The 12654-nt window shown below is 43.2% G+C and overlaps 2 protein-coding genes across 3 annotated transcripts in view; one reads left to right on the top strand and one right to left on the bottom strand.

Annotated features, from left to right (window-relative positions):
* UBE2K (ubiquitin conjugating enzyme E2 K) overlaps positions 1-2128 on the bottom strand; it is a 44604-nt gene extending 42476 nt beyond the window's left edge. Inside the window, exon 1 of one of the 2 annotated variants that reach the window (XM_065837120.2) lies at positions 1751-2128. In XM_065837120.2, coding sequence (XP_065693192.1) covers positions 1751-2113 — 363 coding nt within the window. In that variant the 5' untranslated portion in view covers positions 2114-2128. Of the gene's footprint in view, positions 1-1087; positions 1195-1750 lie in introns of those variants that run through there. The other variant, XM_065837122.2, reaches the window with a different exon arrangement.
* Positions 2012-12654, top strand: part of SMIM14 (small integral membrane protein 14) — a 55688-nt gene continuing 45045 nt past the window's right edge. Inside the window, exons 1-3 of the mRNA XM_065837123.2 lie at positions 2012-2152; positions 2563-2706; positions 2809-2903. Coding sequence (XP_065693195.1) covers positions 2901-2903 — 3 coding nt within the window. The 5' untranslated portion in view covers positions 2012-2152; positions 2563-2706; positions 2809-2900. The remainder of the gene's footprint in view (positions 2153-2562; positions 2707-2808; positions 2904-12654) is intronic.

Genomic DNA, 12654 nt, shown 5'->3' with positions numbered 1-12654 from the left:
ATGGCAGGAAAAAGAAGAAATATCAAACTCTTCTGTATTTTAATTTTGAAATTCCATCATTTGAGTTTCCTAAGAATTGTGGTCTTCTTTTTGGAAAACCTTAGGCAGCTTAAAAGCAATTTGATATTATTTATTTCCAACATTCTGTACTGAGCCCTTCAATGCACAGACTAAACAAACAGGAAAGATTAAAAACGTGCTCACTAGATCCAACCGTAACAGTAAGAAAATCAGAAAGAGAACAGACCTCCCCCCAAATTCCTATGTAAGTTAAGGGGTTTTTTTTCTACATAAAGCAAAGTGAAAGGGTCTTGAAGCTTTTAGACAACACTTGAAACTACAGACTTCTTCGTTCTCACAAAATCAGCTGGTTATATGTGGTACGAGGTCTAGATTTTCCAGCTTCAGTATAAAGGTATCCAGCTAGAAATTTCCCTTAGCTTACATGCAATTCTGTATTTGCTGTGCAAGAGCTCAGCAAAATCAGCCTGGGCTCTGAGGGCAGCTGTAAAACCAGGCCCTCACGTTTTTCTAGGGGCTAGTTCAAGCTGCATAGCAACAATGCTGTTAGCACACAATTTAAAAGCACATCAACTACTGCTACCCTAAACACTGTTTCATTAAGTCATTAGTATATTTCAAAAATTATCCTTTCCATTTTTCCTCTGTGAATGTGTCCAGATTTCAATAAACACCTGCCTTAAGAGTTACATGTTCGCATTAACATTTCACAAGCATCTAACCTGCAACATCATCCCAAGCAGGATGACAATGACGACACAACCATTACAACCCATCTGGCTGATGTCCACCAACTCAGCTACAGACACCGCAAGAACTGTATTGATGCGACCCTGCAAACGCTGCTATATGTCCCCAACACTGACCAAAACTTCTTAAACGTCCCCTTCAAAGCAGTCATGGTGTCTCACTGACCGCCGCATACCTCAGAAACACATTGCTCAGGAAACGAGGGAGCATGATTGAAATGAGTGAGGCTTTAAAAGCATCCACCTGAAGGTGAATAAGCCTGCACTGGGGTAAAGGCAGTTCTGTATCAAAGTAACATAAATAAATAGGGATTTACCTGTAACCCTCTTCGTAAAAACTAAAGCCATTCTCCGCAGCCTCAGGCTCTGGCTGACCAGAGGGGCGACTTAAGGGGATGCGAGTCCACATACCCGCACCTCGGCCTCACCGATCGCTTCACCCCCTCCCGGCGGGGCGGCGCGTGGGCCTGGACACGCGCGGGCGGGGGGACACAGGGAGCGCGGGCCGGGGGCCCTGGTCGCCCCGGGCCGGGCAGGCCCCGCCCCACCGCCTCGGGCCTGGCAGCGCGCTCCCTCGGGCATCGCTCGCCCGCCGCGGGGGCCTGCCCGCCCGCTCTCCCCGGGGCGCGCCCCCACAGTCGCTGCCGCCTCATCACTTCCTGGGCCCGGCCCGCCGGCCCCGCTCCCCCTCGGGCCGCCAGCAGCTCTCGTTGCCCGCTGGGGGAGGGGCTCCAGGGCCCCATCCTCCCCCCTCCCGGCGGCTGGCGGGTCCCGTCTCCCCGGGAATCGCCATTCTCCTCCTCGAGGCCGTGGGACTGGCCCACCCCCAGCACGGGGAGGTGGGGCTGAGGGGCAAGCGGGGGTCCCCGTGCAGGCCGGCGGGGCGCCCGCACCTTCCCCCGCTGCCCGCACTCACAGACACACAGACGGGGGAGGGTGGCGGCGGCGGCAGCACACAGGGGAAGGGGAGAGGCTCTGACCTCCTCGCTCTTCAGCACCTCCTTGAACTCCCGCTTGATCCTCTGCACCGCGATGTTAGCCATCTCTGCAGCGGGCACCCACTCGCCGCTGCCTCCGAGCCGGGCCCAGCGAGCTCCACCGCCGCCGCTCCCGCTGGATAACTCCCGGCCCCACCAAAATGGCGCCCGCGCCGAGCATGCGCGCTGGTGCCGCCGGCTCCGCCGCCGCGCAGGAGGGGCTGTCGTGTGCGCGGAGCGGAGCGGGCACCGGAGCTCCGTCACGGGGGGTCGAGCGCTGGCCAGCGGCGGCGTGCGCTCTCGGCCGCCTCCCCAGGGGGCGCGGGGGTTCCGCCCCGGGAGCGCCCGCCTGCCGCCGCTCGCCATGTCATGGGCCGGGCGGGTCCCCAGCGGCGCTTGGCGAAGGTGTGTGGAGAAACGCCCGCAGGCAGAGCCCCGCCGCCGGAGTCGGGGCAGCGTTGAGGCGGTTGTGTCGTCATGGCAGCGCGGCCCTACCGGACTCCCCGGCCCGGCGTTGTGCCAGCAGCCACGGTGCGGGGAGGCCTGAAGCACCGGGCCGGCGTGAAGGGGGTGCCCTCGGGAGGGCTGAGCCGGGCTGGGCCGGCGAGTCCCGAGGTAGCAGGGGAAAAGTCTGAGGTGGCCTTGAGGAAACAGCTGGGCCAAGGACCAGTTGACAGGTGTTCTGGTGAAGTCCCGGAGCAAAGATAACCAGGGGGGGTTTCACATGCCTTGAGAATCCGTTCAACCTGCCCATACTGCAGTGCCTATTATCTTTGTGGTCTTTTTTTCCTTATGGTCTCTGGATAAAACTGCAGCTCCTCACACACTGCGCTGCTGGCCCAGCTCCTTGCAGTCTTGACACTCTCGCCTTTCCCTTGGAGACACTGCTGCGTCCTCGCCTGGGACGGGGATCTCACAGGCCCGGCAGGCCCAGGAGCAGGCAGCTCTGAGGAGGCAGTGTAAGGAACTGTTTCTTTTTATAGATTCTGCTGCAATATTTTTAAAATAGAGTAAAAGGTGAACATCATTCCTGTCTAATGGACTGTTGTATTTTATTGCAGAAGCAAACGTGGCAAGCCACAGATGTTGCACCATCTAGAAAACTGAAATAGGATACCAGTAATCATCTCTGCTAGCCTGAGGTGCGCAAAATATGGTACGGTATATAGATAGATTTTCAAAGGGGAACCTGAGATCGCATTTACAACTGTTGTTTATTCAGGAACTTGAGGCTTTCAAGACCTTAAGGTCTATAGAAAGATTTTATAGTGTCTCTTCTTAATGGTGCAGTGCAGGACAATGTACAACATAGACATTTATTTCAACAAATATCTACTTCTGGTATGGCTGTCGTCTGCAATTTATCTTCATTAGTATACACAGCGTTTCAACTATTGTATGCATAGCAAAAAAAGTATAGGCCCAACCAATAACAAAAATTCCAACTAATACAGATTTGCATAGTCCTTTTTCTGTGTATGTGTACTCTTCCCCTGTGGTTTGACTGGAAGAAGACTATTTTCCTGCAAGAATGTTGTACCATATGCATCTGTTCATCACCTTAGGTCTTCTTCAGATGGAAACTTGCTTTTAATGCAGTGCACAATGCAGTTTTTCAGCTGAGGTTTTTAGCACCTTTTTGGGAAGGATCATTTTGCATTAGGCCTGATTTCTTTTTAATTACTTCTAGTGTGAACTTGGGCCTTCATCTTCAGAATAATTTAGACATCTGACTCCTGCTGATGTGTCTTAAGTTCATTTTGAGAAGGTAGACCGTGGCTTCTCTGTGCCTTAGGCTCTCACCTGTAAAATAAGCGTAATAACTCTTTTCTGCTTCTTATAGCTCACAGATGAAAGTTAGGTTTATGGTGTGCTGAGCTCTTACTGAGTACTAGAGAAAAACTATAAAGGCAGCACATAAAATCTCCAGGTCAAATGCCTCATGTCTTTTCAGACAGCTCATAGAAAGAAGCTGAGCTAATATTCAGATTTTGCTCTGAATGGAGTAGAAAACATGACCTTTATCAAGTGTCAGAATCCTTTGTGTTCCTGTGAGTGTCCTTGTATGTTATAGGTAGTAGACATCCAGTAACAGCCACAGTAAAGGGCAGTGATTTTTGCCTGCTTTGTATCTAGGTTTATTTTCATGTGCTCATTTGGATTACAAATGTCAGAGTCTGTTACTGCAAAAAGCAAATCAAATTAATATTAATTACTGCATCTCTTTTCCTTACTATATCCCACTTTTCCCTTGTCCTTAAATAGGCATCCTTCAGTTATCTCACAGCTGTTTCATATTCACCATATACTGTGTTAATTTTGTCTTTGGGAAAAGATAGAGAATAAAGAAAGGCTTTTTGGAAGGTAGAACAAAGTAGCGGTGAGTTCTGCCAGGATTAAAATACTGCATAAAATCAGTACCTTATGTAATCAGCATGCTGGGTTTATCACTGTATACCTCTTATATTGTTTTACGCTTTACTATAGTTTACTATTTTGCAGAAGACTCTACGGGGTTTTAGGCCAGAACAGGACCACAGACTAACAGTCTTTGAATAGGTGTTTCAGGTTTTTCTTTTGGTTTGGTTTAGGATTTGTTTTAGAGCTTTTTTTGTGAAATAAGAAAATGCTTAGAAAATATGAGAATGTAGCGTCTTTTTGTTATTTCAGTGACTTCCATGTCTGACTTCATAATATATTTTACAGTATGTTGATAATACAGCTCTGTGTGTATCTTCTGAGTTAAGTTCTTTCACCCTTAGAAAGACAAAATAGCTCACTTTTTGAATTATGGAATTTTGTATTAATAGGATATCTCATTTCAGGAGATAGTTCTTTCATTGATCCCATCATCAGTTTAGCCTTATACCAAACAGTTTTTTCAACAGCAACTTTCAAAAACTGACCAAAAATTGGTCTATACTTTTGCCCATTGGTGTTGATGATAACTAGCAGAGTGGGAGATAAAATTCTCAGTATCCACACATTGTTTAGTATGTTTGGCATATTGTTTCGAAATACTTCTGGAAGCAGGTGCAGGAAAAATGGTGTATTAAATGAAGTTCAAACTATTTAAGATTACTGCAGGAGGAAAGTTTATAGGATCAGTGTCTGTAAAGTAAGATCAGTGGCTGTACAACCTCAGCCCAAGCTCTCAGTATGGAAAGGCAGCCATTGTTCATTAGCTGATGCTAGGCTAGACAAACACCCTAAATACTGTATCATTTCCCATGTAATATGGGAAATATTATCTATTCTACAACATATATATAGGAAACTTGCCCACATTTTCATAGGAAAGTGGCTATTGTTCCTGCACAAACTGCACACGTTGGACTCACTCGCTGTACATACAGTACAGTCACAGGGTACATGGTTCGTGTGTCTGAGACTACAGATGCTCCCCAGCCCCAGGATACTTCCTGGGGACTCCAAAATGCTTATGACAGCACTAAATATGATTAAATTTCTGTTCTTCAAGTTAAGATTCTTGGTCATCTTTTTCTCATTTCCCTATTTTACTAATTTTATTCTGTTTATATCAATAGGATCTTTTTCTCATAGAATTATTCAGATAGAATTTGAAATTATTGAGATGATTCCCTGTGATTACAAGAAAACACCATTTTTGAAACTATAACTTTCCAGCGCGCGACATTCTGTTCTTGTTTTGCTGCTTTGTGTCTTGCATAACAAGACTCCCCCACCCTCACCTTGACCTCTTCAGTTTAGAAAAATCAAATCAGGAGTGATATTTTCTTGTTGCTGGAGAATTTCTCATTGGAGAGCAGAGCTCTCTCAAGATCTGTATATTGATTTCAGAGACTTTAGAAACAAAGGTTGGACGTCCAACATATTTTTAATTCTTATTTTGTTTATTTCATGAGGTATCCATTCAAGGGTTAACTTTACAGCCTGTGTTAGTATCAGGTGTTATGCACTTTGCATTTAAATGTTCACACAATCATTTATAATAACACTTTATTTAAAAAATCAGCAAGAAATAATATTCATAAAGCTAGGTTATTTTAAAATTTAATCCTCATTTTCCACCAAACGTACACCTACAGCTCTCTTTCTGTCATCTCAGCTTTTAACAGAGAGGCCTACGTGCCAGAAGTTGTCTTTTTTATCTGCATCTCATTTAGTACATTTCAGAGATGACAAAAATAAACTTAGCCTGCACGTTTATTGTCTGTCATATTGTGTTCCTGTTGTGGCAGCGTCTGAATGACTCAACTCATTCCGAAGATTAGCTGTATCATAAAAATAACTAACTAGTGGTGCAAGCTGACCGAGTTTTAAGGTGTCATCTTAACTTTCATGTTCCTCCTCTCCGTGTCCACGTCCGGTTGCGCGGCCAGGTCTAAGAGTGCCCTCTCCCGGGTGGAACGGGGGCGGCCGCCGTGCGCGGCTCGGGCGGATCCCTCGGCTAGGGAGCTCATGGCTCTGCTGCTGCCTTGCCCGGGCTTCCCTGCAACGGCGTGGAGGAAGAACTTGCAGGAGTTCTGCAGGCAGAAATGCCTAAAACGACAGAACTGAAATTATTCGGTGTTCCTGGTAGGGGGAGGAATCATTCACTCATCATGTCTGCACTTTCCAAGTTGTGTTTTTTGTGTCATTAGCAACTTAAATATATATGCTTAAAAAGGTAGTAAGTATACTAACAAAACCTCAGAGTCATCTGAAGTCATTCAGTTTGAATTCATATGATGCAATTCATCTGACTTAGTGGGCTTAGATCAGAAATTAATTCAGCTATTTATTTTTACATCAATCAATCTATGGCTTAAACAAGACTTAGCAAAGTTTTCATTAAATAATGCACGTGCAAAAATTTTTGGTAGTATAAAAATAACATGCTATTGCTCTTCACTTGTTGAGGGTTTCTATTAGAAACTGACAGTACACCCTGGACTTTTCATTCATTTGGTGGCCTAGCAATATCTTCTAAATTTATGCTACATCTGAACCTGATGTTTTTGGTAGGAAAACCTAGATACAAACAGCCCAAACACTTCTAAGCGTGTTAGCGTAATTATTGTTTTTTTAAACTTCCACTTCTTTGTTGAATGACTTTCAACTGGTGGTATATGCACCTTGGGGGACAAGGGCTTTTTCTTGTGTGTTCATGAAAGAGAAGAAAAAAAATCAGGTTCAGCTGGGACATAGCTCTTGTAATTCTACAGGAAGTGCCAAGTTTATTTACATTGTTAGTGAGCGGGCATCTACCTTGAAAAATTTGGCATAAGCAAACTGACCAATTGATTACCGGGAACTGAAAGCATTTCATATAAAGGAAAAGGTATACAGCTCTTCTCCTTTCTTCCTATTACAAAAAGAAGATAGCAATCTTTTTGAGGGTCTTTTCAAAAGGAAAGCAAGATGGGAATACAGAAAGAGATTTCACAACCTAACATGGCTATTATTATTAGTTTTATGAGTATTAGAGTTATAAGGGAAGAGAGGATTTGGCCAGTAATTTAAAGCATATAGTCACAAGGCTGCATTGCTGGTATGTTGTTTTCCACTCAGAAACATTTTCTACTCTGAGTGAAGTATTTGTACCAATTTGAGCATTTATATTACTATCTATTAATATAATAACTTGTAGTACATTAGATTAATTTACATAGATTTGATAATATGGCAGCCTTCCTTTCATAAATAGGTAGAAAAGGGACTTAGAGCTGCCCAAAAAGGGCAGGATTTGTGACTGAACAACAATCCCTGCTATTTTAATGACTACAGGAGCTGAAATCAGATTCAGGCTGATGCTCAGAAAACCTCCATTTCGTAAATGTCATCAGAACTGAAGTATATAGGACCTTGAAGCTGGAAGCTTGTATTTGTTGTTTAGTGCAGTGATAGCAGGGAAGTATCTAAATGCAGTAAGAGAGAAGCTAAAACAGCGTAAATATTTGGAACGATTGCTTGTGGGTGGAGTTAGGGTCTCTCATTAGGAGAGCTGATTTTAGAATTAGAACTGAAACAGCAAATTGTTGTGAAACATTAATTGAATTAATATGATAATCCAGAATAAGTAAAAAATAAAACCACTTTCCATTAGAGGAAAAGTAAATGCAGTCACAGCCTAATTGCATGACATTGGTAGTGGTCTTTAATTGCCAAAATATTTTAATATTCCTGAAAGTGTAAATAAGCTAACTGTTGGAAAGCTCATTGTGTAGAAAGTGATCTAAGTGACCACGGGTAGATCAAATTTGGGTCTCCAGGATGCTTCCACCTGGCTTCCTACCTTTTCCGTTGAGGAGACAGACAACACTTATTCAGGGAGTGTATGTTGCAAACTGTCCTCCTACATCACTGCTGTATCTTTTCAGGAGAAAGGGATGTGACGGGACACCTTTTCCTCTTCACGTATGTAACCTGAGACATACAGCCATCAATGCAGGCTGCAAACAGGATCAAGCTCCTGCAGGCAATAGTGTCACACAGTACACATGATCCCGTCTCAAAAAAGATTTCCAGCTATAAGACAATATGGATTAAAGATGTGTGAATAGCCACAGTATAATACCAGAACATATGTAGTAAAATCAGAGATCTAATGAGACCTCTTGAGATCATCTAGTCCACCTACCAGTTAAAGCGGGGTCAGCCAGAGCAGGTTGCCCAGGAGGACCCTGGCCATTTGAGTTTTGAATATCTCTAAGAATGGAGACACTGTAGCCTTTCTGGGCAACCTCTGCCAGTGTTCAACCACCATTTGAGTAAAGAAATGTTTCCTTATGTTCAGGTGGAATGTCACGTTTCAGTTTTTCCACAGTGCTCTTGCCCTGTCACTGGGCACCACTGAGGAAAGTCTGGCTCCCTCAGTCGTTTCTCTACGCAGGTGTTGAACTTTTGGTATAATACAGCACTGGCTTCAAATCTTTCCATCTTTATTTCAGTAATTATCTCCAGTTTTAGAGACAACATCTGTGTCTAATTTTGACTTTACTAGCTTAACACAAAGTAACCACAACAACTCATTTAACCACTGAAAATGTAAATTCACACTCTTGAATGCCGAAAAGTTTTCCCTTAATCTGTGCAGTGTTTTGCAAAATTTTTAAACTGTGAAGTGTGAGCTGACTACTACAGAATTCTTTTTTTTTTTTTCCTGACCTGACAGTGTTATCGAGGAGTTCTGTAAATCCTAATTTTCTCTCTTATACCAAACCACTTGTAGGGTTTACAGCTCCTGTTCAACAGGTTTGACATACTGCAGCAACCATCCAGCTGTATCATACTGCATGCTCAAACAGCAAATGTACACAAGCTAAAACCCTTGCATTATGTTCACACAGATCTTGGCCATCTGAGACAGTAGTCATTTCTAGTTCACTCATGTTCTAAGATACAAAATGAAAAGCATGGTTGAATGTGCTACAGAAACCAGAGTATCACTTAGAACGATCAGATTATTTTCCAACAGTTTGATTTAGTTCTCTGTAGTCCATACAGAGATGCTGCCACATTTTATGTGATAGAATACTGATCTCCAAGGACTGACTGGCAGAGTTGTGCCTTTTGATGCACCTCCTCAGTGATGTGTGAAATGCCTTCTCTCTTTGTTATCTCTTTTTTCTTGGTAAATAATGCTTTGGCTTTTTAATGGATGGTTAAATTTCAGTCATATGCTTAGTGCTTAATACCAACTGCAAAACTGCATATATCCATTTCAGATCAGAGGAATTCCCAGCTCCTGACAAGAAAAGTTTGACTCCTTCTTGTTTCTTTGTTAGATGTAGTAAAGTGTAATCAAAAAAAAAAATCCTTTGGGATCATATTTTCATTTCTTTCTCTCACATGTTCTTCTGCACTAACATTCATCAAATCTATTGGCTTGCATTTGTGCCCGTGGTTCATCTTCTAGATGTGGCTTCTTCTTTTAGATGTTCACCTGGAAAATGAGCAGAGATTCATTTTTATTTCAAGTCTACGAGAACTGTAGCAGTTGAGGGCTCTGACTCATGTTCAGAGGCAGTTTCAAACTGAATTCTGAAATGGCTCTGAACATAGAGGGAGGGTGACATGAGATGTGTTTTTCCTGAGTGGCAGCAATTTTCAGATGAATACAGCAGTGTTAGCTGCTGGTAATTTTATGGCTGCAGATAGCTTATGGCTGTGAACTACAGTTGCTTAAGAAGCAGTTCACACTGTTTCTCATCTTTTCTTTGCAAGAAAGACACCACAACCATGCAGCTGCTCTTATGATTTCTGCCCCAGAGGAAAAACAATTTGTTAAGGTTATACCAGTGTTGGTTCACTTAGACTGCGTTTTTAGAGGAGATTTCCCAAAGTATTTCCAAATACGTTCCAGACGCTGATTGCATAATTATCAATTACAATGAAATTTAGTGGAACTTTGTCTCATTAACTTGTGTGGTTACAGAGAACTTACTGTTCTAATTCTACAGATCCGTTTCAGCCTGGTATATATTTACCAGCAAGTGTTATCATTAACAATTTGGTGGTTCAGATTTTAATCCTCTATTTTTAAATGTTTTTTGCAAGCCTGATCTTCTAAGTGTCCCAGTTGGCCTGCTTGCATTTCATAGTTGCTGGAAGTTATTAGTCAACAATCTAGGTAAGTGTGAAGTAATCCTTGTCATCCCCTTAACTTCAGATTTCCTGCCTCCATTTCCTAGTTTGGAAAACTTCATTGGGCAGCTGTGATCTGGAAGCATTACAGTAGTCCTTTAGGATCATTTCCCCTGGACTGTGGTTAACTTGTCTCAAAGGCTGTGTTAGTGTGGATGATTCAGGAGCACAAAAGCCTTCCATAGATCCTCTGACAATTTCAGTGGAGTATCTTCTTTCCACCAAGCCGTTTTTTTTCCTGTGAGTTCTGACAGCTTAGGTTGTGGTTGGATGTTCATTAATCTTGTATCTGTACATAGACAATCTGGCAGTATAAATTTGGTTCAGTGATGATCACATGACTGAATTTATGTCAAATTAACCTAAGTACACAATATAGTCTTTGTGGCAGCTAATTCACAGGCTTGCTGGCTAGTATCCCAAAGTGCTTTGCAATTCTGCAGTGCTTTGTGAGATGTCAGCCCAGCTGAATTCTACGAGTGTTTGTGAGCAACTTTTCTAAGGGCTTGGATTCTTTTTCCAAAATTAGCTCCCTCGTTCCAGAAGCCCAGTGTTGCTGCCAAAAAGCCACTCCTACCTTGCTACTGCAGAGGTACTTTATAATCTTTTCCTTTCCACTTCTTGGATGCCATTTTCAGATCATGCTGCAGATGGCTTCCAAGTGGCTCTTCAGTATCAAAATTTTGCAGTAGAGTTTCATGTAGAATCCTTCTGGGAACAGCATTATCTTCTCATTATGGACAGCATACAAGTAAAGAGGGAGCAGACAGAAAAACAGTTACATATTAGAGTATGTGCCCCATTTCTAGGTCATTTTTTCAAACATGATGAAACTGCATGAATTGCAGATGAAGAATTTCCACTCCACAAAGTATCTGGATGTGAGCGGTACAACGCCTAGTGGTATGAGTTATGCAGCAAAGATGAGAAGAACATCAGCAGAAAGAGAACTTCAGAATGGGAAAAGTAGTGTTCTTGGGTATCTGTAAACAAGCTTGTTGGTTATTTGGCAAGTTAGATCTCCAACAGGACTCCAGCTTTTCCAGTGTCTATCAGGGTAGAAAAGTTGAAAGCTAGCACTGTGATGTGGAATGTGACATCTGCCTATTGCTTTATGAAGTGCCCAATCCACACTACTTTGAGATGATGGATGTAGAGAACGTCATAGTAAGTTTTGCTCAACTCCCACCCTCCTCCATTGTACGGGGATATTTGGGGAAGGAACATTACCGTCTTCTACCCTTCAAGCAGAGTTGTTTTCATAGGTTTAGTTTGGCAGTGGACGGCACAATTCTTTTTAGTGTGCCAAAATCAATGGACTTACTATTGTGTCTTTGTTACTAGTTGATATAGAATGACTCTAATGCCTAAGTCATCACTGTTTTCATCATAGTTTGGTTGCCAGAAAGGAGACTTCATAGAGTGAGTCTGAAAACAGCCTCTATATCAGGATCTCGTTAAAACTGCTGTATTGTGCACTAAATTTGTGAGTGTAAGGGGGAGCAGATGGCTGAAGCCTGGGAGTAGGAAGCTGAGACAGAATCAGTGCCTGCTATGGCTTGTTCATTTGTCCGTGGGATCCAGGAGGGCCAAATTCTGAGGGATGCTCTGGCAGAATGTTTTATGCAAAATGCCTAGCAACTTTCTGTTTAAATATATGTGCTTGCTGATCTGAAGTAGTAAGCTTATGCCTTGTTTCTCTTGTTCCTGGTCTCTACTTTCTACAGCTCCTATTGCCTGGCCCTTTTCCTCGACAGTTCATACTTTGAAATTTCATCCATGAGGATCACCCTTTCACAAATCCATCCTTCATTTAGGCCCATTGGCTTGCCATATTTCCAGGAATGCCAAGATATATGTTGAGCAAAGAAGAATAATCACAAAAATAATTGCTATTTTGCTGTCAAAAAGACAGTGCAAATCATGGTTTGGGTTCGAAGTTACCTTAGAGATCATCTAGTTCCAACTGCCCGCCATGGGCAGGTCCACCTTCCACCAGACCAGGTTGCTCAAAGCCCCGTCCAGCCTGGCCTTGAACACTTCCAGGGATGGGGCATACACAGCTTCTCTGGGCAGGCTGTTCCAGTGCCTCACCACCCTTGTGATGAAGAATTTCTTCCTTATATCTAATCCAAATCTACCCTTTTGCAGTTTGAAGCCATTACCCCTTGTCCTGTCACTACATGCCCTTGTAAAAAGTCACTCTCTAGCTTCCTTGTAGGTCCCCTTTAGGTACTGGAAGGCTGCTATAAGTTCTCCCCTCTCCCTCTCCCTCTCCCTCTCCCTCTCCCTCTCCC

Source organism: Patagioenas fasciata, chromosome 4, assembly GCF_037038585.1.
Source record: "Patagioenas fasciata isolate bPatFas1 chromosome 4, bPatFas1.hap1, whole genome shotgun sequence".
In the NCBI taxonomy this organism is placed as follows: Eukaryota; Metazoa; Chordata; class Aves; order Columbiformes; family Columbidae; genus Patagioenas; species Patagioenas fasciata.
Note: the sequence above shows the minus strand (reverse complement) of the source record. Positions and strands in the feature narration are given on the sequence as shown.